At 47.6% G+C, this 26,020-nt stretch overlaps 1 protein-coding gene and 2 long non-coding RNA genes across 8 annotated transcripts in view; 1 reads left to right on the top strand and 2 right to left on the bottom strand.

Annotated features, from left to right (window-relative positions):
- Positions 1-174: 174 nt before the first annotated feature.
- Positions 175-26,020, bottom strand: part of LOC127928829 (ligand-dependent nuclear receptor corepressor-like protein) — a 40,965-nt gene continuing 15,119 nt past the window's right edge. Inside the window, exons 2-6 of the mRNA XM_052516258.1 lie at positions 23,520-23,584; positions 23,276-23,346; positions 19,122-19,236; positions 18,411-18,602; positions 175-325 (exon numbers count right to left, since the gene is read on the bottom strand). Of these exons, the coding sequence (XP_052372218.1) occupies positions 243-325; positions 18,411-18,602; positions 19,122-19,236; positions 23,276-23,346; positions 23,520-23,584 (526 nt within the window). The 3' untranslated portion in view covers positions 175-242. The remainder of the gene's footprint in view (positions 326-18,410; positions 18,603-19,121; positions 19,237-23,275; positions 23,347-23,519; positions 23,585-26,020) is intronic.
- Positions 15,849-16,655, bottom strand: LOC127928831 (uncharacterized). Its single transcript, XR_008132400.1, has 3 exons — positions 16,499-16,655; positions 16,387-16,442; positions 15,849-15,972 (listed from the first exon to the last, which is right to left on the bottom strand). It is a non-coding gene; the product is annotated as an uncharacterized LOC127928831 (long non-coding RNA).
- The window catches only part of LOC127928830 (uncharacterized), a 2,272-nt gene continuing 94 nt past the window's right edge, over positions 23,843-26,020 (top strand). Inside the window, exons 1-4 of one of the 6 annotated variants that reach the window (XR_008132399.1) lie at positions 23,843-23,879; positions 23,969-24,096; positions 24,186-25,157; positions 25,458-26,020. The exon at positions 25,458-26,020 is cut by the window's right edge and continues 94 nt beyond it. This is a non-coding gene — a long non-coding RNA (uncharacterized LOC127928830). The other 5 variants (XR_008132396.1, XR_008132398.1, XR_008132397.1 and 2 more) reach the window with 5 other exon arrangements.

Raw genomic sequence — 26,020 nt, 5'->3', positions numbered from 1 at the left:
ACAGTCTACTGATACAGACCACCTAACACTGTCCCACTACATCCACCACTAGACAGTCTACTGAGACAGACCACCTAACACTGTCCCACTACTCTGAATTATGTCGTGGTTTTGCGGTACAGGCTAAATAGTGAAATATTGTATTGTCAATGCATGGTAAATAGTAACGACGGCATCTATTGGCTATGCATACTAAGTATCGTGCTAGTATGGACATTATGGACCAATGAGAGGAGAGACACTCACCCTGAGGCTTTGTGAATGGTGGGTGACGTGGAGGCCGAGCTGGCAGAGTTCCGCTTGGAGAGGTCGAGCACACTGTCCGCTACGGGAGAAGGAATCAGACAACTAGTCAGACAACTAGTCAGAGGTCAGACAACTAGTCAGACAACTAGTCAAAGGTGAGGCAACTAGTCAGAGGTCAGACAACTAGTCAGAGGTCAGACAACTAGTCAGACAACTAGTCAGAGGTCAGACACCTAGTCAGAGGTCAGACAACTAGTCAGACAACTAGTCAGAGGTCAGACAACTAGTCAGACAACTAGTCAGAGGTCAGACACCTAGTCAGAGGTCAGACAACTAGTCAGAGGTCAGACAACTAGTCAGAGGTCAGACAACTAGTCAGACAACTAGTCATAGGTCAGACACCTAGTCAGACAACTAGTCAGAGGTCAGACAACTAGTCAGAGGTCAGACAACTAGTCAGAGGTCAGACAACTAGTCAGAGGTCAGACAACTAGTCAGACAACTAGTCAGAGGTCAGACAACTAGTCAGAGGTCAGACACCTAGTCAGAGGTCAGAAACCTAGTCAGAGGTCAGGCAACTAGTCAGACAGCTAGTAGGAGGTCAGACAACTAGTCAGACAGCTAGTCAGAGGTCAGACAACTAGTCAGAGGTCAGACACCTAGTCGGAGGTCAGACACCTAGTCGGAGGTCAGACACCTAGTCGGAGGTCAGACACCTAGTCGGAGGTCAGACACCTAGTCGGAGGTCAGACACCTAGTCGGAGGTCAGACACCTAGTCAGAGGTCAGACAACTAGTCAGAGGTCAGACAACTAGTCAGAGGTCAGACAACTAGTCAGAGGTCAGACACCTAGTCAGAGGTCAGGCAACTAGTCAGACAGCTAGTAGGAGGTCAGACAACTAGTCAGACAGCTAGTCAGAGGTCAGACAACTAGTCAGAGGTCAGACAACTAGTCAGAGGTCAGACACCTAGTCGGAGGTCAGACACCTAGTCGGAGGTCAGACACCTAGTCGGAGGTCAGACACCTAGTCAGACAACTAGTCAGAGGTCAGACAACTAGTCAGACAACTAGTCAGAGGTCAGACAACTAGTCAGAGGTCAGACACCTAGTCGGAGGTCAGACACCTAGTCGGAGGTCAGACACCTAGTCGGAGGTCAGACACCTAGTCGGAGGTCAGACACCTAGTCGGAGGTCAGACACCTAGTCGGAGGTCAGACACCTAGTCGGAGGTCAGACACCTGGTCAGACACCTAGTCGGAGGTCAGACACCTAGTCGGGAGGTCAGACACCTAGTCGGAGGTCAGACACCTAGTCAGAGGTCAGACACCTAGTCAGTGGTCAGGCAACTTCAGAGGTCAGGCAACTAGTTAGAAATGTGTGGGTTCTAGGTCCTGTTGGGTTCTCTACCTGGTGTGGCTCGGTCCTGTTGGGTTCTCTACCTGGTATTGGTTCTAAGTCCTGTTGGGTTCCCTACCTGGTGTGGCTCTATGTCCTGTTGGGTTCTCTACCTGGTATTGGTTCTAGGTCCTGTTGGGTTCTCTACCTGGTGTGGCTCTAGGTCCTGTTGGGTTCTCTACCTGGTGTGGCTCTAGGTCCTGTTGGGTTCTCTACCTGGTATTGGCTCTAGGTCCTGTTGGGTTCTCTACCTGGTATTGGCTCTAGGTCCTGTTGGGTTCTCTACCTGGTATTGGTTCTAGGTCCTGTTGGGTTCTCTACCTGGTATTGGTTCTAGGTCCTGTTGGGTTCTCTACCTGATATTGGTTCTAGGTCCTGTTGGGTTCTCTACATGGTGTGGTTCTAGGTCCTGTTGGGTTCTCTACCTGGTGTGGCTCTAGGTCCTGTTGGGTTCTCCACCTTGTATTGGTTCTAGGTCCTGTTGGGTTCTCAGTCCTGTTGGGTTCTCTACCTGGTATTGGTTCTAGGTCCTGTTGGGTTCTCTACGTGGTGTGGTTCTAGGTCAAAGATGGGACGAGGATTCTAATATCCCATAACTTTTTGCATAAACGAGGAAGAATTCTAAACAAAAAGGAAACCAGCAATGCTAGTTAGCAACGGCACTGGTCCCAATGAATCTATGTAATCTTCAACAACTGGGTAATCTTCAACAACGTTATCCAGACCTGGGTAATCCTCAACAACGTTATCCTGAACTGGGTAATCCTCAACAAAGTTATTCTGACCTCAACAACGTTATCCTGACCTGGGTAATCCTCAACCTAGGTGCTACAACGTTATCCTGACCTGGGTAATCCTCAACAACGTTATCCTGACCTGGGTAATCCTCAACCTAGGTGCTACAACGTTATCCTGACCTGGGTAATCCTCAACCTGGGTGCTACAACGTTATCCTGACCTGGGTAATCCTCAACCTGGGTGCAACAACGTTATCCTGACCTGGGTAATCCTTAACAACGTTATCTTGGCCTGGGTAATCCTCAACAATGTTATCCTGACCTGGGTAATTCTCAACCTAGGTGCTACAACGTTATCCTGACCTGGGTAATCCTCAACAACGTTATCCTGACCTGGGTATCCTCAACAACGTTATCCTGACCTGGGTAATCCTCAACAACATTATCCTGACCTGGGTAATCCTCAACCTAGGTGCTACAACGCTATCCTGACCTGGGTAATCCTCAACAACATTATCCTGACCTGGGTAATCCTCAACCTAGGTGCAACAACGTTATCCTGACCTGGGTAATCCTCAACCTAGGTGCTACAACGTTATCCTGACCTGGTTAATCCTCAACCTGGGTGCTACAACGTTATCCTGACCTGGGTAATCCTCAACAACATTATCCTGACCTGGGTAATCCTCAACCTAGGTGCTACAACGCTATCCTGACCTGGGTAATCCTCAACAACATTATCCTGACCTGGGTAATCCTCAACCTAGGTGCAACAACGTTATCCTGACCTGGGTAATCCTCAACCTAGGTGCAACAACGTTATCCTGACCTGGGTATCCTCAACCTAGGTGCTACAACGTTATCCTGACCTGGTTAATCCTCAACCTGGGTGCTACAATGTTATCCTGACCTGGGTAATCCTTAACCTAGGTACTACAACGTTATCCTGACCTGGGTAATCCTCAACAACGTTATCCTGACCTGGTTAATCCTCAACCTAGGTACTACAACGTTATCCTGACCTGGGTAATCCTCAACAATGTTATCCTGACCTGGGTAATCCTCAACAACGTTATCCTGACCTGGGTAATCCTAACAACGTTATCCTGACCTGGGTAATCCTCAACCTGGGTGCTACAATATTATCCTGACCTGGGTAATCCTCAACCTAGGTACTACAACGTTATCCTGACCTGGTTAATCCTCAACAACGTTATCCTGACCTGGGTAATCCTCAACCTAGGTACTACAACGTTATCCTGACCTGGGTAATCCTCAACAACGTTATATTTGGGATAAGAGCGTCTGCTAAATTACTTAAATGTAAAATGTAAATGTTATCCTGACCTGGATATCCTCAACAACATTATACTGACCTGGGTAATCCTCAACAATGTTATCCTTACCTGGGTACCCGCAACCTAGGTGCTACAACGTTATCTTGACCTGGGTAATCCTCAACAACGTTATCCTGACCTAGGTAATCCTCAACAAAGTTATTCTGGACTCAACAACGTTATCCTGACCTGGGTAATCCTCAACCTAGGTGCTACAAGGTTATCCTGACCTGGGTAATCCTCAACCTAGGTGCTACAACGTTATCCTGACCTGGGTAATCCTCAACAACGTTATCCTGACCTGGGTAATCCTCAACCTAGGTGCTACAACGTTATCCTGACCTGGGTAATCCTCAACCTGGGTGCTACAACGTTATCCTGACCTGGGTAATCCTCAACCTGGGTGCAACTTATCCTGACCTGGGTAATCCTTAACAACGTTATCTTGGCCTGGGTAATCCTCAACAATGTTATCCTGACCTGGGTAATTCTCAACCTAGGTGCTACAACGTTATCCTGACCTGGGTAATCCTCAACAACGTTATCCTGACCTGGGTATCCTCAACAACGTTATCCTGACCTGGGTAATCCTCAACAACATTATCCTGACCTGGGTAATCCTCAACCTAGGTGCTACAACGCTATCCTGACCTGGGTAATCCTCAACAACATTATCCTGACCTGGGTAATCCTCAACCTAGGTGCAACAACGTTATCCTGACCTGGGTAATCCTCAACCTAGGTGCTACAACGTTATCCTGACCTGGTTAATCCTCAACCTGGGTGCTACCGTTATCCTGACCTGGGTAATCCTCAACAACATTATCCTGACCTGGGTAATCCTCAACCTAGGTGCTACAACGCTATCCTGACCTGGGTAATCCTCAACAACATTATCCTGACCTGGGTAATCCTCAACCTAGGTGCAACAACGTTATCCTGACCTGGGTAATCCTCAACCTAGGTGCAACAACGTTATCCTGACCTGGGTATCCTCAACCTAGGTGCTACAACGTTATCCTGACCTGGTTAATCCTCAACCTGGGTGCTACAATGTTATCCTGACCTGGGTAATCCTTAACCTAGGAACTACAACGTTATCCTGACCTGGGTAATCCTCAACAATGTTATCCTGACCTGGTTAATCCTCAACCTAGGTACTACAACGTTATCCTGACCTGGGTAATCCTCAACAATGTTATCCTGACCTGGGTAATCCTCAACAACGTTATCCTGACCTGGGTAATCCTCAACAACGTTATCCTGACCTGGGTAATCCTCAACCTGGGTGCTACAATATTATCCTGACCTGGGTAATCCTCAACCTAGGTACTACAACGTTATCCTGACCTGGTTAATCCTCAACAACGTTATCCTGACCTGGGTAATCCTCAACCTAGGTACTACAACGTTATCCTGACCTGGGTAATCCTCAACAACGTTATATTTGGGATAAGAGCGTCTGCTAAATTACTTAAATGTAAAATGTAAATGTTATCCTGACCTGGATATCCTCAACAACATTATACTGACCTGGGTAATCCTCAACAATGTTATCCTTACCTGGGTACCCGCAACCTAGGTGCTACAACGTTATCTTGACCTGGGTAATCCTCAACAACGTTATCCTGACCTAGGTAATCCTCAACAAAGTTATTCTGGACTCAACAACGTTATCCTGACCTGGGTAATCCTCAACCTAGGTGCTACAAGGTTATCCTGACCTGGGTAATCCTCAACAACGTTATCCTGACCTGGGTAATCCTCAACCTAGGTGCTACAACATTATCCTGACCTGGGTAATCCTCAACCTGGGTGCTACAACGTTATCCTGACCTGGGTAATCCTCAGCCTGGGTACAACAACGTTATCCTGACCTGGTTAATCCTCAACAACATTATCCTGACCTGGGAATCCTCAACAACGTTATCCTGACCTGGGTAATCCTCAACAACGTTATCCTGACCTGGGTAATCCTCAACAACGTTATCCTGACCTGGGTATCCTCAACAACGTTATCCTGACCTGGGTAATCCTCAACCTAGGTGCTACAACGTTATCCTGACCTGGGTAATCCTCAACCTAGGTGCTACAACGTTATCCTGACCTGGGTAATCCTCAACAACGTTATCCTGACCTGGGTATCCTCAACAACGTTATCCTGACCTGGGTAATCCTCAACAACGTTATCCTGACCTGGGTAATCCTCAACAACGTTATCCTGACCTGGGTATCCTCAACAACGTTATCCTGACCTGGGTAATCCTCAACCTAGGTGCTACAACGTTATCCTGACCTGGGTAATCCTCAACAACGTTATCCTGACCTGGGTATCCTCAACAACGTTATCCTGACCTGGGTAATCCTCAACCTAGGTGCTACAACATTATCCTGACCTGGGTAATCCTTAACCTAGGTGCTACAATGTTATCCTGACCTGGGTAATCCTCAACAACGTTATCCTGACCTGGGTATCCTCAACCTAGGTGCTACAACGTTATCCTGACATGGGTACCCTCAACCTAGGTGCTACAACGTTATCCTGACCTGGGTAATCCTCAACAACGTTATCCTGACCTGGGTATCCTCAACAACGTTATCCTGACCTGGGTAATCCTCAACCTAGGTGCTACAACGTTATCCTGACCTGGGTAATCCTCAACAACGTTATCCTGACCTGGGTATCCTCAACAACGTTATCCTGACCTGGGTAATCCTCAACAACGTTATCCTGACCTGGGTATCCTCAACAACGTTATCCTGACCTGGGTAATCCTCAACAACGTTATCCTGACCTGGGTAATCCTCAACCTAGGTGCTACAACGTTATCCTGACCTGGGTAATCCTCAACAACGTTATCCTGACCTGGGTAATCCTCAACCTAGGTGCTACAACATTATCCTGACCTGGGTAATCCTCAACCTGGGTGCTACAACGTTATCCTGACCTGGGTAATCCTCAGCCTGGGTACAACAACGTTATCCTGACCTGGTTAATCCTCAACAACATTATCCTGACCTGGGTATCCTCAACAACGTTATCCTGACCTGGGTAATCCTCAACAACGTTATCCTGACCTGGGTAATCCTCAACAACGTTATCCTGACCTGGGTATCCTCAACAACGTTATCCTGACCTGGGTAATCCTCAACCTAGGTGCTACAACATTATCCTGACCTGGGTAATCCTCAACCTGGGTGCTACAACGTTATCCTGACCTGGGTAATCCTCAGCCTGGGTACAACAACGTTATCCTGACCTGGTTAATCCTCAACAACATTATCCTGACCTGGGTATCCTCAACAACGTTATCCTGACCTGGGTAATCCTCAACAACGTTATCCTGACCTGGGTAATCCTCAACAACGTTATCCTGACCTGGGTAATCCTCAACAACGTTATCCTGACCTGGGTAATCCTCAACCTAGGTGCTACAACGTTATCCTGACCTGGGTAATCCTCAACAACGTTATCCTGACCTGGGTATCCTCAACAACGTTATCCTGACCTGGGTAATCCTCAACCTAGGTGCTACAACATTATCCTGACCTGGGTAATCCTTAACCTAGGTGCTACAATGTTATCCTGACCTGGGTAATCCTCAACAACGTTATCCTGACCTGGGTATCCTCAACCTAGGTGCTACAACGTTATCCTGACCTGGGTACCCTCAACCTAGGTGCTACAACGTTATCCTGACCTGGGTAATCCTCAACAACGTTATCCTGACCTGGGTAATCCTCAACAAAGTTATTCTAACCTCAACAACGTTATCCTGACCTGGGTAATCCTCAACCTAGGTGCTACAACGTTATCCTGACCTGGGTAATCCTCAACAACGTTATCCTGACCTGGGTAATCCTCAACCTAGGTGCTACAACGTTATCCTGACCTGGGTAATCCTCAACCTGGGTGCTACAACGTTATCCTGACCTGGGTAATCCTCAACCTGGGTGCAACAACGTTATCCTGACCTGGGTAATCCTGTTATCTTGGCCTGGGTAATCCTCAACAATGTTATCCTGACCTGGGTAATTCTCAACCTAGGTGCTACAACGTTATCCTGACCTGGGTAATCCTCAACAACGTTATCCTGACCTGGGTATCCTCAACAACGTTATCCTGACCTGGGTAATCCTCAACAACATTATCCTGACCTGGGTAATCCTCAACCTAGGTGCTACAACGCTATCCTGACCTGGGTAATCCTCAACAACATTATCCTGACCTGGGTAATCCTCAACCTAGGTGCAACAACGTTATCCTGACCTGGGTAATCCTCAACCTAGGTGCTACAACGTTATCCTGACCTGGTTAATCCTCAACCTGGGTGCTACAACGTTATCCTGACCTGGGTAATCCTCAACAACATTATCCTGACCTGGGTAATCCTCAACCTAGGTGCTACAACGCTATCCTGACCTGGGTAATCCTCAACAACATTATCCTGACCTGGGTAATCCTCAACCTAGGTGCAACAACGTTATCCTGACCTGGGTATCCTCAACCTAGGTGCTATTATCCTGACCTGGTTAATCCTCAACCTGGGTGCTACAATGTTATCCTGACCTGGGTAATCCTTAACCTAGGTACTACAACGTTATCCTGACCTGGGTAATCCTCAACAACGTTATCCTGACCTGGTTAATCCTCAACCTAGGTACTACAACGTTATCCTGACCTGGGTAATCCTCAACAATGTTATCCTGACCTGGGTAATCCTCAACGTTATCCTGACCTGGGTAATCCTCAACAACGTTATCCTGACCTGGGTAATCCTCAACCTGGGTGCTACAATATTATCCTGACCTGGGTAATCCTCAACCTAGGTACTACAACGTTATCCTGACCTGGTTAATCCTCAACAACGTTATCCTGACCTGGGTAATCCTCAACCTAGGTACTACAACGTTATCCTGACCTGGGTAATCCTCAACAACGTTATATTTGGGATAAGAGCGTCTGCTAAATGACTTAAATGTAAAATGTAAATGTTATCCTGACCTGGGTATCCTCAACAACATTATACTGACCTGGGTAATCCTCAACAATGTTATCCTTACCTGGGTACCCGCAACCTAGGTGCTACAACGTTATCTTCACCTGGGTAATCCTCAACAACGTTATCCTGACCTGGGTAATCCTCAACAAAGTTATTCTGGACTCAACAACGTTATCCTGACCTGGGTAATCCTCAACCTAGGTGCTACAAGGTTATCCTGACCTGGGTAATCCTCAACAACGTTATCCTGACCTGGGTAATCCTCAACCTAGGTGCTACAACATTATCCTGACCTGGGTAATCCTCAACCTGGGTGCTACAACGTTATCCTGACCTGGGTAATCCTCAGCCTGGGTACAACAACGTTATCCTGACCTGGTTAATCCTCAACAACATTATCCTGACCTGGTTAATCCTCAACAACATTATCCTGACCTGGGTATCCTCAACAACGTTATCCTGACCTGGGTAATCCTCAACAACGTTATCCTGACCTGGGTATCCTCAACAACGTTATCCTGACCTGGGTAATCCTCAACCTAGGTGCTACAACGTTATCCTGACCTGGGTAATCCTCAACCTAGGTGCTACAACATTATCCTGACCTGGGTAATCCTCAACCTGGGTGCTACAACGTTATCCTGACCTGGGTAATCCTCAGCCTGGGTACAACAACGTTATCCTGACCTGGTTAATCCTCAACAACATTATCCTGACCTGGGTATCCTCAACAACGTTATCCTGACCTGGGTAATCCTCAACAACGTTATCCTGACCTGGGTAATCCTCAACAACGTTATCCTGACCTGGGTATCCTCAACAACGTTATCCTGACCTGGGTAATCCTCAACCTAGGTACTACAACATTATCCTGACCTGGGTAATCCTCAACCTGGGTGCTACAACGTTATCCTGACCTGGGTAATCCTCAGCCTGGGTACAACAACGTTATCCTGACCTGGTTAATCCTCAACAACATTATCCTGACCTGGGTATCCTCAACAACGTTATCCTGACCTGGGTAATCCTCAACAACGTTATCCTGACCTGGGTAATCCTCAACAACGTTATCCTGACCTGGGTATCCTCAACAACGTTATCCTGACCTGGGTAATCCTCAACCTAGGTGCTACAACGTTATCCTGACCTGGGTAATCCTCAACAACGTTATCCTGACCTGGGTATCCTCAACAACGTTATCCTGACCTGGGTAATCCTCAACCTAGGTGCTACAACATTATCCTGACCTGGGTAATCCTTATCCTAGGTGCTACAATGTTATCCTGACCTGGGTAATCCTCAACAACGTTATCCTGACCTGGGTATCCTCAACCTAGGTGCTACAACGTTATCCTGACCTGGGTACCCTCAACCTAGGTGCTACAACGTTATCCTGACCTGGGTAATCCTCAACAACGTTATCCTGACCTGGGTATCCTCAACAACGTTATCCTGACCTGGGTAATCCTCAACCTAGGTGCTACAACGTTATCCTGACCTGGGTAATCCTCAACAACGTTATCCTGACCTGGGTATCCTCAACAACGTTATCCTGACCTGGGTAATCCTCAACAACGTTATCCTGACCTGGGTATCAACAACGTTATCCTGACCTGGGTAATCCTCAACAACGTTATCCTGACCTGGGTAATCCTCAACCTAGGTGCTACAACGTTATCCTGACCTGGGTAATCCTCAACAACATTATCCTGACCTGGGTATCCTCAACCTAGGTGCTACAACATTATTCTGACCTGGTTAATCCTCAACCTAGGTGCAACAACGTTATCCTGACCTGGTTAATCCTCAACCTAGGTGCTACAACGTTATCCTGACCTGGGTAATCCTCAACAACATTATCCTGACCTGGGTATCCTCAACCTAGGTGCTACAACATTATTCTGACCTGGTTAATCCTCAACCTGGGTGCTACAATGTTATCCTGACCTGCGTAATCCTTAACCTAGGTACTACAACGTTATCCTGACCTGGTTAATCCTCAACCTAGGTGCTACAACGTTATCCTGACCTGGTTAATCCTCAACCTAGGTGCTACAATGTTATCCTGACCTGGGTAATCCTTAACCTAGGTACTACAACGTTATCCTGACCTGGTTAATCCTCAACCTGGGTGCTACAATGTTATCCTGACCTGGGTAATCCTTAACCTAGGTACTACAACGTTATCCTGACCTGGGTAATCCTCAACAATGTTATCCTGACCTGGGTAATCCTCAACAACGTTATCCTGACCTGGGTAATCCTCAACAATGTTATCCTGACCTGGGTAATCCTCAACAACGTTATCCTGACCTGGGTAATCCTTAACCTAGGTACTACAACGTTATCCTGACCTGGGTAATCCTCAACAACATTATCCTCACCTGGGTATCCTCAACAACATTATACTGACCTGGGTAATCCTCAACAATGTTATCCTTACCTGGGTACCCGCAACCTAGGTGCTACAACGTTATCTTGGCCTGGGTAATCCTCAACAACGTTATCCTGACCTGGGTATCCTCAACAACGTTATCCTGACCTGGGTAATCCTCAACAACGTTATCCTTACCTGGGTATCCTCAACCTAGGTGCTACAACGTTATCCTGACCTGGGTATCCTCAACCTAGGTGCTACAACGTTATCCTGACCTGGGTATCCTCAACAATGTTATCCTGACCTGGGTCATCTTCAACCTAGGTGCTACAACATTATCCCAGAGCAGCCTACTACAAAGCAGGATCAAATAGTTAGCCAGGTATCAACAACGTTATCCTGACCTGGGTAATCCTCAACAAAGTTATTCTGGCCTCAACAACGTTATCCTGACCTGGGTAATCCTCAACCTAGGTGCTACAACGTTATCCTGACCTGGGTAATCCTCAACAACGTTATCCTGACCTGGGTAATCCTCAACCTAGGTGCTACAACGTTATCCTGACCTGGGTAATCCTCAACCTGGGTGCTACAACGTTATCCTGACCTGGGTAATCCTCAGCCTGGGTGCAACAACGTTATCCTGACCTGGGTAATCCTCAACCTAGGTGCTACAACGTTATCCTGACATGGGTACCCTCAACCTAGGTGCTACAACGTTATCCTGACCTGGGTAATCCTCAACAACGTTATCCTGACCTGGGTATCCTCAACAACGTTATCCTGACCTGGGTAATCCTCAACCTAGGTGCTACAACGTTATCCTGACCTGGGTAATCCTCAACAACGTTATCCTGACCTGGGTATCCTCAACAACGTTATCCTGACCTGGGTAATCCTCAACAACGTTATCCTGACCTGGGTAATCCTCAACCTAGGTGCTACAACGTTATCCTGACCTGGGTAATCCTCAACAACGTTATCCTGACCTGGGTAATCCTCAACAACGTTATCCTGACCTGGGTAATCCTCAACCTAGGTGCTACAACGTTATCCTGACCTGGGTAATCCTCAACAACGTTATCCTGACCTGGGTAATCCTCAACCTAGGTGCAACAACGTTATCCTGACCTGGTTAATCCTCAACCTAGGTGCTACAACGTTATCCTGACCTGGGTAATCCTCAACAACATTATCCTGACCTGGGTATCCTCAACCTAGGTGCTACAACGTTATCCTGACCTGGTTAATCCTCAACCTGGGTGCTACAATGTTATCCTGACCTGCGTAATCCTTAACCTAGGTACTACAACGTTATCCTGACCTGGTTAATCCTCAACCTAGGTGCTACAACGTTATCCTGACCTGGTTAATCCTCAACCTAGGTGCTACAACGTTATCCTGACCTGGTTAATCCTCAACCTAGGTGCTACAATGTTATCCTGACCTGGGTAATCCTTAACCTAGGTACTACAACGTTATCCTGACCTGGTTAATCCTCAACCTGGGTGCTACAATGTTATCCTGACCTGGGTAATCCTTAACCTAGGTACTACAACGTTATCCTGACCTGGGTAATCCTCAACAATGTTATCCTGACCTGGGTAATCCTCAACAATGTTATCCTGACCTGGGTAATCCTCAACAACGTTATCCTGACCTGGGTAATCCTTAACCTAGGTACTACAACGTTATCCTGACCTGGGTAATCCTCAACAATGTTATCCTGACCTGGGTAATCCTCAACAACATTATCCTGACCTGGGTATCCTCAACAACATTATACTGACCTGGGTAATCCTCAACAATGTTATCCTTACCTGGGTACCTGCAACCTAGGTGCTACAACGTTATCTTGGCCTGGGTAATCCTCAACAACGTTATCCTGACCTGGGTATCCTCAACAACGTTATCCTGACCTGGGTAATCCTCAACAACGTTATCCTTACCTGGGTATCCTCAACCTAGGTGCTACAACGTTATCCTGACCTGGGTATCCTCAACCTAGGTGCTACAACGTTATCCTGACCTGGGTATCCTCAACAATGTTATCCTGACCTGGGTCATCTTCAACCTAGGTGCTACAACATTATCCCAGAGCAGCCTACTACAAAGCAGGATCAAATAGTTAGCCAGGTATCAACAACGTTATCCTGACCTGGGTAATCCTCAACAAAGTTATTCTGACCTCAACAACGTTATCCTGACCTGGGTAATCCTCAACCTAGGTGCTACAACGTTATCCTGACCTGGGTAATCCTCAACAACGTTATCCTGACCTGGGTAATCCTCAACCTAGGTGCTACAACGTTATCCTGACCTGGGTAATCCTCAACCTGGGTGCTACAACGTTATCCTGACCTGGGTAATCCTCAACCTGGGTGCAACAACGTTATCCTGACCTGGGTAATCCTCAACAACGTTATCCTGACCTGGGTAATCTTCAACCTAGGTGCTACAACGTTATCCTGACCTGGGTAATCCTCAACAACGTTATCCTGACCTGGGTATCCTCAACAACGTTATCCTGACCTGGGTATCCTCAACCTAGGTGCTACAACGTTATCCTGACCTGGGTAATCCTCAACCTGGGTGCTACAATGTTATCCTGACCTGGGTAATCCTTAACCTAGGTACTACAACGTTATCCTGACCTGGGTAATCCTCAACAACGTTATCCTGACCTGCTTAATCCTCAACCTAGGTACTACAACGTTATCCTGACCTGGGTAATCATCGACAACGTTATCCTGACCTGGGTAATCCTCAACAATGTTATCCTGACCTGGGTAATCCTCAACAACGTTATCCTGACCTGGGTAATCCTCAACAACGTTATCCTGACCTGGGTAATCCTCAACCTGGGTGCTACAACATTATCCTGACCTGGGCAATCCTCAACCTAGGTACTACAACGTTATCCTGACCTGGGTAATCCTCAACAACGTTATCCTGACCTGGGTAATCCTCAACCTGGGTGCTACAACATTATCCTGACCTGGGTAATCCTCAACCTAGGTACTACAACGTTATCCTGACCTGGGTAATCCTCAACAACGTTATATTTGGGATAAGAGCATCTGCTAAATGACTTAAATGTAAAATGTAAATGTTATCCTGACCTGGGTATCCTCAACAACATTATACTGACCTGGGTAATCCTCAACAATGTTATCCTTACCTGGGTACCCGCAACCTAGGTGCTACAACGTTATCTTCACCTGGGTAATCCTCAACAACGTTATCCTGACCTGGGTAATCCTCAACCTAGGTGCTACAACGTTATCCTGACCTGGGTAATCCTCAACAACGTTATCCTGACCTGGGTAATCCTCAACCTAGGTGCTACAACGTTATCCTGACCTGGGTAATCCTCAACAATGTTATCCTTACCTGGGTATCCTCAACAACGTTATCCTGACCTGGGTATCCTCAACCTAGGTGCTACAATGTTATCCTGACCTGGGTATCCTCAACCTAGGTGCTACAACGTTATCCTGACCTGGGTATCCTCAACCTAGGTGCGACAACGTTATCCTGACCTGGGTATCCTCAACCTGGGTGCTACAACGTTATCCTGACCTGGGTATCCTCAACCTAGGTGCTACAACGTTATCCTGACCTGGGTATCCTCAACCTAGGTACTACAACGTTATCCTGACCTGGGTATCCTCAACCTGGGTGCTACAACGTTATCCTGACCTGGGTATCCTCAACCTAGGTGCTACAACGTTATCCTGACCTGGGTATCCTCAACAATGTTATCCTGACCTGGGTCATCTTCAACCTAGGTGCTACAACATTATCCCAGAGCAGCCTACTACAAAGCAGGATCAAATAGTTAGCCAGGTATCAACAACGTTATCCTGACCTGGGTAATCCTCAACAACGTTATCCTGACCTGGGTATCCTCAACAACGTTATCCTGACCTGGGTATCCTCAACAACGTTATCCTGACCTGGGTATCCTCAACAACGTTATCCTGACCTGGGTAATCCTCAACAACGTTATCCTGACCTGGGTAATCCTCAACAACGTTATCCTGACCTGGGTAATCCTCAACCTAGGTGCTACAACGTTATCCTGACCTGGGTAATCCTCAACAACGTTATCCTCAACCTAGGTATCAACAACGTTATCCTGACCTGGGTATCCTCAACAACGTTATCCTGACCTGGGTAATCCTCAACAACGTTATCCTGACCTGGGTAATCCTCAACCTTGGTGTGGTTTCTCTCCCAGAGCAGCCTACTACAAAGCAGGATCAAACAGTTAACCAGGTATTGTTGATAAGCACGGACGTTATAAATGTCACCCGGGACTATAAGCCGCAGTGTTCGGCGTTCTTCCTTTCTGTTGTCCTGGAGTCTACAACTCCAGCACCTGAGGAAAGTACCAGGATGTACCTAAATGTTCTTCGGCTTTTCAACTTTGATAAGCAACGAGAAATAATTCATTTAAAAATAACAACAACAAAAAAAGAGAAACTTATAGATATGAGTTTTCGGGTGTTGAATCAATCGACCCTTCGCTAAAACCCTCTGGTTCCCTTGGATACTGATGCAACCTCTGGTTCCCTTGGATACTAATACAACCTCTGGTTCCCTTGGATACTGATGCAACCTCTGGTTCCCTTGGATACTGATGCAACCTCTGGTTCCCTTGGATACTAATACAACCTCTGGTTCCCTTGGATACTGATGCAACCTCTGGTTCCCTTGGATACTAATACAACCTCTGGTTCCCTTGGATACTGATGCAACCTCTGGTTCCCTTGGATACTGATACAACCTCTGGTTCCCTTGGATACTGATGCAACCTCTGGTTCCCTTGGATACTGATACAACCTCTGGTTCCCTTGGATACTGATGCAACCTCTGGTTCAAAATGATGCAACCTCTGGTTCCCTTGGATACTGATACAACCTCTGGTTCCCTTGGATACTGATACAACCTCTGGTTCCCTTGGATACTGATGCAACCTCTGGTTCCCTTGGATACTGATACAACCTCTGGTTCCCTTGGATACTGATGCAACCTCTGGTTCCCTTGGATACTGATGCAACCTCTGGTACCCTTGGATACTGATGCAACCTCTGGTTCCCTTGGATACTGATGCAACCTCTGGTTCCCTTGGATACTGATACAACCTCTGGTACCCTTGGATACTGATGCAACCTCTGGTTCCCTTGGATACTAATACAACCTCTGGTTCCCTTGGATACTGATGCAACCTCTGGTTCCCTTGGATACTGATACAACCTCTGGTTCCCTTGGATACTGATACAACCTCTGGTTCCCTTGGATACTGATGCAACCTCTGGTTCCCTTGGATACTGATGCAACCTCTGGTTCCCTTGGATACTGATACAACCTCTGGTTCCCTTGGATACTGATGCAACCTCTGGTTCCCTTGGATACTGATGCAACCTCTGGTTCCCTTGGATACTGATGCAACCTCTGGTTCCCTTGGATACTGATGCAACCTCTGGTTCCCTTGGATACTGATACAACCTCTGGTTCCCTTGGATACTGATACAACCTCTGGTTCCCTTGGATACTGATACAACCTCTGGTTCCCTTGGATACTGATGCAACCTCTGGTTCCCTTGGATACTGATGCAACCTCTGGTACCCTTGGATACTGATGCAACCTCTGGTTCCCTTGGATACTGATGCAACCTCTGGTTCCCTTGGATACTGATGCAACCTCCGACAGCGTTTTCCCCCCGGAACCCCATTTTCCCCTTCTAACCGTTTGGAGAAATCTCCTCGCAATGATCTCAAACTATGTTTTTAATACAATAAACACAATGAAAATAAACACGACTAAATCAGGAAAACTCTTGGCTATGTTGTGGTGGATTGTCGCTACAACGTCTTCACGGGGGAAACCTGGTCAAGTTGTTTCGTAGTGTGGCTAGCCACTGAATACACCCTGTATAGTACGAGTTACTAACCCATTTTGGGATTAGAAAAGTGCTTTCAAATCGTCTGCTGATGTCGACAGCCAAGATGAGTTAAAATTCCTAATATAGCCATCTTAGCTAGCTAGCATCCATTTAGAGAAAACAAGTTCTAGCAAGTGGCTAGCTAGCGTTAACAACTTTTGGTGGTCAATAAGAAAGAGCTAGCTAACCAGCTGAGCTAAGCTAACCAGCTGGGCTAAGCTAACCAGCTGAGCTAAGCTAACCAGCTGGGCTAAGCTAACCAGCTGAGCTAGCAAACACTAACAAAAATCTAGTTTTGGGATTCTGATAATACTCCCAACAGGCTTTGCATTACAGGAATCAGTACCTGGTGCGCTGTTTAATTATTTACATTTTTCCCCACTGCCCTTCATGCGTTTCGGGCTCGACTACAGTTGCTATACATTTCAGGGCGGGGCTTAGCGAAACAGTCAATTAGACCTTGCCCATTTTAAGCTCATCTTTTAAAAAAACAATGTAAAAATAGTTAAGGCAAGTTAGCTGGCTAACTCATTGTTCCCGCTTTGTAGTATACCCCACCTGGTGTGGGTTCTAAGCCCTGTTGCGCTCTCTACCCGGTGTGGGTTCTAAGCCCTGTTGCGCTCTCTACCCGGTGTGGGTTCTATGTTCTGTGGGCTCTCTACCCGGTGTGGGTTCTAAGCCCTGTTGGGATCTCTGCCCGGTGTGGGTTCTAAGCCCTGTTGGGCTCTCTACCCGGTGTGGGTTCTAAGCCCTGTCGGGCTCTCTACCCGGTGTGGGTTCTAAGCCCTGTCGGGCTCTCTACCCGGTGTGGGTTCTAAGCCCTGTTTGGCTCTCTACCCGGTGTGGGTTCTAAGCCCTGTTGGGATCTCTGCCCGGTGTGGGTTCTAAGCCCTGTTGGGCTCTCTACCCGGTGTGGGTTCTAAGCCCTGTTGGGCTCTCTACCCGGTGTGGGTTCTAAGCCCTGTTGGGCTCTCTACCCGGTGTGGGTTCTAAGCCCTGTTGGGCTCTCTACCTGGTATTGGTTCTATGTCCTGTTGGGTTCTCTAACTGGTGTGCGTTCCAAGTCCTGTTGGGTTCTCTCCCTGGTGTTTGTTCTAAGTCCTGTTGGGTCCTCTACCTGGTGTGGGTTTTCTACCTGGTATGGGTTCAAAGTCCTGTTGGGTCCTCTACCTGGTGTGGGTTCAAAGTCCGGTTGGGTCCTCTACCTGGTGTGGGTTCTAAGTCCTGTTGGGTTCTCTATTTGGTATTGCTTCTATGTCCTGTTGGGTTCTCTATCTGGTGTTGGTTCTCTACCTGGTATGGGTTACAAGTCCTGTCGAGTTCTCTTCCTGGTGTGGGTTCTATGTCCTGTCGGGTTCTCTACCTGGTGTGGGTTCCTCCTCCTGGTTCCGTGTCAGAGTGAGGTCTAGAGGTGAGTCGAGGTCAGAACGCTGGGAGCCTGTGGTGGTGGTAAGGCGTGTCTTGGAGGCGTACTCCATGGCAAACTGCCTCACCATCCTCTTCATCAGTTCCTGGGCCACCAGAGGGACGTTAGGGTCTCCACTGGACACCAGCTCTGGACAGACAGCCAATCACAGGTAAACACACTGTCTACGTACATTTATCTCAGCCAATCACAGGTAAGCACACTGTCTACGTACATTTATCTCAGCCAATCACAGGTAAACACACTGTCTACGTACATTTATCTCAGCCAATCACAGGTAAACACACTGTCTAAGTACATTTTCTTAGCGCCTATAAACCAGGCAGCCAACGATGCTACGTAGCGCTGTTAGCATTAAGAGTGTAAACCAGGTAGCCAACGATGCTACGTAGCGCTGTTAGCATTAAGGGTGTAAACCAGGTAGCCAACGATGCTACGTAGCGCTGTTAGCATTAAGAGTGTAAACCAGGTAGCCAACGATGCTATGTAGCGCTGTTAGCATTAAGGTGTGTAAACCAGGTAGCCAATGATGCTACGTAGCGCTGTTAGCATTAAGAGTGTAAACCAGGTAGCCAACGATGCTACGTAGCGCTGTTAGCATTAAGAGTGTAAACGCGTCATCTCTGTTCTAGTCGGACGGGGACTCACCTTTCTTATGGAACACAGCCTGGAGGAACCTGTGAGCTGATAGGCTGCTGTCCGAGAGGGAAGGGGCTTGGGAGGGCGTGTCGTCTGAGGGGGAGGCGGCCACCGGGACATGGTCCTATTAGAGGAGGAAGAGACAATGACATCATCGACGCGTCGTAACAACACAAAACCGCAACAACGCCGTAGGGGGCGTTCCTCTGCCCAGACGCCTGCCAGATCTTACAACGTCTGGATCCATATTTTATATATCAGCTAACTGCATCATGATGTCCATGACGCAGTCCATGATGTGGCGCGCAACGTCTGAGCAGCGGAAACACAGTAAACCAATTTCCCTGAGAGAGCTGGAACTAAACTGAAGCGTTTCCCTGAGAGAGCTGGAACTAAACTGAAGCGTTTCCCTGAGAGAGCTGGAACTAAACTGAAGCGTTTCCCTGAGAGAGCTGGAACTAAACTGAAGCTTTTCCCTGAGAGTGCTGGAACTAAACTGAAGCTTTTCCCTGAGAGAGCTGGAACAAGACTGAAGCGTTTCCGTGAGAGAGCTGGAACTAAACTGAAGCTTTTCAGTGAGAGAGCTGGAACTAAACTGAAGCGTTTCAGTGAGAGAGCTGGAACTAAACTGAAGCTTTTCCGTGAGAGAGCTGGAACTAAACTGAAGCGTTTCCGTGAGAGAGCTGGAACTAGACTGAAACGTTTCAGTGAGAGAGCTGGAACTAAACTGAAGCGTTTCCATGAGAGAGCTGGAACTAAACTGAAGCGTTTCCCTGAGAGAGCTGGAACTAAACTGAAGCGTTTCCCTGAGAGAGCTGGAACAAGACTGAAGCGTTTCCGTGAGAGAGCTGGAACTAAACTGAAGCTTTTCAGTGAGAGAGCTGGAACTAAACTGAAGCGTTTCAGTGAGAGCTGGAACTAAACTGAAGCTTTTCCGTGAGAGAGCTGGAACTAAACTGAAGCGTTTCCGTGAGAGAGCTGGAACTAGACTGAAACGTTTCAGTGAGAGAGCTGGAACTAAACTGAAGCGTTTCCATGAGAGAGCTGGAACTAAACTGAAGCGTTTCCCTGAGAGAGCTGGAACTAAACTGAAGCGTTTCCCTGAGAGAGCTGGAACTAAACTGAAGCGTTTCCCTGAGAGAGCTGGAACTAAACTGAAGTGTTTCAGTGAGAGAGCTGGAACTAAACTGAAGTGTTTCCGTGAGAGAGCTGGAACTAAACTGAAGTGTTTCAGTGAGAGAGCTGGAACTAAACTGAAGCGTTTCAGTGAGAGAGCTGGAACTAAACTGAAGCGTTTCCCTGAGAGAGCTGGAACTAAACTGAAGCGTTTCCCTGAGAGAGCTGGAACTAAACTGAAGCGTTTCCCTGAGAGAGCTGGAACTAAACTGAAGCTTTTCCCTGAGAGAGCTGGAACTAAACTGAAGCGTTTCCCTGAGAGAGCTGGAACTAAACTGAAGCGTTTCCCTGAGAGAGCTGGAACTAAACTGAAGCGTTTCCCTGAGAGAGCTGGAACTAAACTGAAGCTTTTCCCTGAGAGAGCTGGAACAAGACTGAAGCGTTTCCGTGAGAGAGCTGGAACTAAACTGAAGCTTTTCAGTGAGAGAGCTGGAACTAAACTGAAGCGTTTCCATGAGAGAGCTGGAACTAAACTGAAGCTTTTCCCTGAGAGAGCTGGAACTAAACTGAAGCGTTTCCCTGAGAGAGCTGGAACTAAACTGAAGCTTTTCCCTGAGAGAGCTGGAACTAAACTGAAGCGTTTCCCTGAGAGAGCTGGAACTAAACTGAAGCGTTTCCCTGAGAGAGCTGGAACTAAACTGAAGCGTTTCCCTGAGAGAGCTGGAACTAAACTGAAGCGTTTCAGTGAGAGAGCTGGAACTAAACTGAAGCTTTTCCCCTGAGAGAGCTGGAACTAAACTGAAGCTTTTCCGTGAGAGAGCTGGAACTAAACTGAAGCGTTTCCGTGAGAGAGCTGGAACTAAACTGAAGCTTTTCCGTGAGAGAGCTGGAACTAAACTGAAGCGTTTCCCTGAGAGAGCTGGAACTAAACTGAAGCGTTTCCCTGAGAGAGCTGGAACTAAACTGAAGCTTTTCCGTGAGAGAGCTGGAACTAAACTGAAGCGTTTCCGTGAGAGAGCTGGAACTAGACTGAAGCGTTTCCGTGAGAGAGCTGGAACTAGACTGAAACGTTTCAGTGAGAGAGCTGGAACTAAACTGAAGCGTTTCCATGAGAGAGCTGGAACTAAACTGAAGCGTTTCCCTGAGAGAGCTGGAACTAAACTGAAGCGTTTCCCTGAGAGAGCTGGAACAAGACTGAAGCGTTTCCGTGAGAGAGCTGGAACTAAACTGAAGCTTTTCAGTGAGAGAGCTGGAACTAAACTGAAGCGTTTCAGTGAGAGAGCTGGAACTAAACTGAAGCTTTTCCGTGAGAGAGCTGGAACTAAACTGAAGCGTTTCCGTGAGAGAGCTGGAACTAGACTGAAACGTTTCAGTGAGAGAGCTGGAACTAAACTGAAGCGTTTCCATGAGAGAGCTGGAACTAAACTGAAGCGTTTCCCTGAGAGAGCTGGAACTAAACTGAAGCGTTTCCCTGAGAGAGCTGGAACTAAACTGAAGCGTTTCCCTGAGAGAGCTGGAACTAAACTGAAGCTTTTCCGTGAGAGAGCTGGAACTAAACTGAAGCGTTTCCGTGAGAGAGCTGGAACTAGACTGAAACGTTTCAGTGAGAGAGCTGGAACTAAACTGAAGCGTTTCCATGAGAGAGCTGGAACTAAACTGAAGCGTTTCCCTGAGAGAGCTGGAACTAAACTGAAGCGTTTCCTGAGAGAGCTGGAACTAAACTGAAGCGTTTCCCTGAGAGAGCTGGAACTAAACTGAAGCTTTTCCCTGAGAGAGCTGGAACTAAACTGAAGCGTTTCCCTGAGAGAGCTGGAACTAAACTGAAGCGTTTCCCTGAGAGAGCTGGAACTAAACTGAAGCGTTTCCCTGAGAGAGCTGGAACTAAACTGAAGCTTTTCCCTGAGAGAGCTGGAACAAGACTGAAGCGTTTCCGTGAGAGAGCTGGAACTAAACTGAAGCTTTTCAGTGAGAGAGCTGGAACTAAACTGAAGCGTTTCCATGAGAGAGCTGGAACTAAACTGAAGCTTTTCCCTGAGAGAGCTGGAACTAAACTGAAGCGTTTCCCTGAGAGAGCTGGAACTAAACTGAAGCTTTTCCCTGAGAGAGCTGGAACTAAACTGAAGCGTTTCCCTGAGAGAGCTGGAACTAAACTGAAGCGTTTCCCTGAGAGAGCTGGAACTAAACTGAAGCGTTTCCCTGAGAGAGCTGGAACTAAACTGAAGCGTTTCAGTGAGAGAGCTGGAACTAAACTGAAGCGTTTCCCTGAGAGAGCTGGAACTAAACTGAAGTGTTTCCGTGAGAGAGCTGGAACTAAACTGAAGCGTTTCCGTGAGAGAGCTGGAACTAAACTGAAGCTTTTCCCTGAGAGAGCTGGAACTAAACTGAAGCGTTTCCCTGAGAGAGCTGGAACTAAACTGAAGCGTTTCCCTGAGAGAGCTGGAACTAAACTGAAGCTTTTCCCTGAGAGAGCTGGAACTAAACTGAAGCGTTTCCCTGAGAGAGCTGGAACTAAATTGAAGCTTTTCAGTGAGAGAGCTGGAACTAGAAGCGTTTCAGTGAGAGAGCTGGAACTAGAAGCGTTTCAGTGAGAGAGCTGGAACTAAACTGAAGCGTTTCCCTGAGAGAGCTGGAACTAAACTGAAGCGTTTCCCTGAGAGAGCTGGAACTAAACTGAAGCGTTTCCCTGAGAGAGCTGGAACTAAACTGAAGTGTTTCAGTGAGAGAGCTGGAACTAAACTGAAGCGTTTCCCTGAGAGAGCTGGAACTAAACTGAAGTGTTTCAGTGAGAGAGCTGGAACTAAACTGAAGTGTTTCCGTGAGAGAGCTGGAACTAAACTGAAGCGTTTCAGTGAGAGAGCTGGAACTAAACTGAAGCGTTTCCCTGAGAGAGCTGGAACTAAACTGAAGCGTTTCCCTGAGAGAGCTGGAACTAAACTGAAGCGTTTCCGTGAGAGAGCTGGAACTAAACTGAAGTGTTTCAGTGAGAGAGCTGGAACTAAATGAAGACAGAAAATAGCAGTCTGTTTGTATCACGGAGCTGAACTTACATTGATGAGCAGGCTGCAGAAGGAACAACTGGCCTTCACTGCCCAGTCCTCTAGCTCCTCGGGTTCACAGTCTGGAAACACACACACACACACACACACACACACACACACACACACACACACACACCACACGATCATATGTCAAAGACAAGACTAATGCCTAACACAAAATACCTGTACGGAAATGCACGCACGCACGCACACACACACACACACACACACACACACACACACTGACACTCACCATCAAAAATATTGAGGTCTCTGAGCAGCAACGGGCCATAGATTCCTCCAGAATGCTCTCGAACCCTGGAATACACATGTACACATCAACTAGTGGTTAGAGTGTAGAGGAGGTAGGTAGTCTAGTGGTTAGAGTGTTGAGGAGGCAGGTAGCCTAGTGGTTAGAGTGTAGAGGAGGCAGGTAGTCTAGTGGTTAGAGTGTAGAGGAGGCAGGTAGACTAGTGGTAATAATAATAATAATAATAATATATGCCATTTAGCAGACGCTTTTATCCAAAGCGACTTACAGTCATGTGTGCATACATGTGGTTAGAGTGTTGAGGAGGCAGGTAGCCTAGTGGTTAGAGTGTAGAGGAGGCAGGTAGCCTAGTGGTTAGAGGAGGCAGGTAGCCTAGTGGTTAGAGTGTAGAGGAGGCAGGTAGTCTAGTGGTTAGAGTGTAGATGAGTTAGGTAGCCTAGTGGTTAGAGTGTAGAGGAGGCAGGTAGCCTAGTGGTTAGAGTGTAGAGGAGGCAGGTAGACTAGTGGTTAGAGTGTAGAGGAGGCAGGTAGACTAGTGGTTAGAGTGTAGAGGAGGCAGGTAGTCTAGTGGTTAGAGGAGGCAGGTAGCCTAGTGGTTAGAGTGTAGAGGAGGCAGGTAGCCTAGTGGTTAGAGTGTAGAGGAGGCAGGTAGTCTAGTGGTTAGAGTGTAGAGGAGGCAGGTAGTCTAGTGGTTAGAGTGTAGAGGAGGCAGGTAGTCTAGTGGTTAGAGTGTAGAGGAGGCAGGTAGTCTAGTGGTTAGAGTGTAGAGGAGGCAGGTAGTCTAGTGGTTAGAGTGTAGAGGAGGTAGGTAGCCTAGTGGTTAGAGTGTAGAGGAGGCAGGTAGTCTAGTGGTTAGAGTGTAGAGGAGGCAGGTAGACTAGTGGTTAGAGTGTAGAGGAGGCAGGTAGACTAGTGGTTAGAGTGTAGAGGAGGCAGGTAGTCTAGTGGTTAGAGTGTAGAGGAGGCAGGTAGTCTAGTGGTTAGAGTGTAGAGGAGGCAGGTAGTCTAGTGGTTAGAGTGTAGAGGAGGCAGGTAGTCTAGTGGTTAGAGTGTGGAGGAGGCAGGTAGCCTAGTGGTTAGAGTGTAGAGGAGGCAGGTAGTCTAGTGGTTAGAGTGTAGAGGAGGCAGGTAGTCTAGTGGTTAGAGTGTAGAGGAGGCAGGTAGCCTAGTGGTTAGAGGAGGCAGGTAGCCTAGTGGTTAGAGGAGGCAGGTAGCCTAGTGGTTAGAGGAGGCAGGTAGCCTAGTGGTTAGAGGAGGCAGGTAGCCTAGTGGTTAGAGGAGGCAGGTAGCCTAGTGGTTAGAGGAGGCAGGTAGCCTAGTGGTTAGAGGAGGCAGGTAGTCTAGTGGTTAGAGTGTAGAGGAGGCAGGTAGTCTAGTGGTTAGAGTGTAGAGGAGGTAGGTAGCCTAGTGGTTAGAGGAGGTAGGTTGCCTAGTGGTTAGAGGAGGCAGGTAGCCTAGTGGTTAGAGGAGGTAGGTTGCCTAGTGGTTAGAGGAGGCAGGTAGCCTAGTGGTTAGAGGAGGTAGGTTGCCTAGTGGTTAGAGGAGGCAGGTAGCCTAGTGGTTAGAGGAGGCAGGTAGCCTAGTGGTTAGAGGAGGCAGGTAGCCTAGTGGTTAGAGGAGGTAGGTTGCCTAGTGGTTAGAGGAGGCAGGTAGCCTAGTGGTTAGAGGAGGCAGGTAGCCTAGTGGTTAGAGGAGGCAGGTAGCCTAGTGGTGAGAGGAGGTAGGTTGCCTAGTGGTTATAGGAGGTAGGTAGCCTAGTGGTTAGAGGAGGTAGGTTGCCTAGTGGTTAGAGGAGGCAGGTAGTCTAGTGGTTAGAGGAGGCAGGTAGCCTAGTGGTTAGAGGAGGTAGGTTGCCTAGTGGTTAGAGGAGGCAGGTAGTCTAGTGGTTAGAGGAGGCAGGTAGTCTAGTGGTTAGAGGAGGCAGGTAGCCTAGTGGTTAGAGGAGGCAGGTAGCCTAGTGGTTAGAGGAGGCAGGTAGCCTAGTGGTTAGAGGAGGCAGGTAGCCTAGTGGTTAGAGGAGGCAGGTAGCCTAGTGGTTAGAGGAGGCAGGTAGCCTAGTGGTTAGAGAGTTGGGCCAGTAACCGAAAGGTTTATAGATTGAATCCCTGAGCTGACAAGGTAAAAATCGTTCTGCCCCTGAACAAGGCAGTTAACCCACCGTTCCCCGGGAGGCCGTCATTGTAAATAAGAACGTGTTCTTTAACTGACTTGCCTAGTTAAATAAAGGTTAAAATATGTTTTTTTTTCTTCATTAAAATCAACAGACACACCGTTCTCTGACTGTGCCAGCATTGGGCTCATTGGTTGGCTGCTGAGGGGGAGGAACGGCTCACAACAACGGCTGGAACGGAGTCAATGGAACGGAGTCAATGGAACGGAGTCAATGGAACGGAGTCAATGGAACGGAGTCAATGGAACGGAGTCAATGGAACGGAGTCAATGGAACGGAGTCAATGGAACGGAGTCAATGGAATGGAGTCAAT

This window comes from Oncorhynchus keta, unplaced genomic scaffold (genome assembly GCF_023373465.1).
Source record: "Oncorhynchus keta strain PuntledgeMale-10-30-2019 unplaced genomic scaffold, Oket_V2 Un_scaffold_4238_pilon_pilon, whole genome shotgun sequence".
Lineage (NCBI taxonomy): Eukaryota > Metazoa > Chordata > Actinopteri > Salmoniformes > Salmonidae > Oncorhynchus > Oncorhynchus keta.
This window is presented reverse-complemented; position numbering and strand designations above follow the sequence as displayed.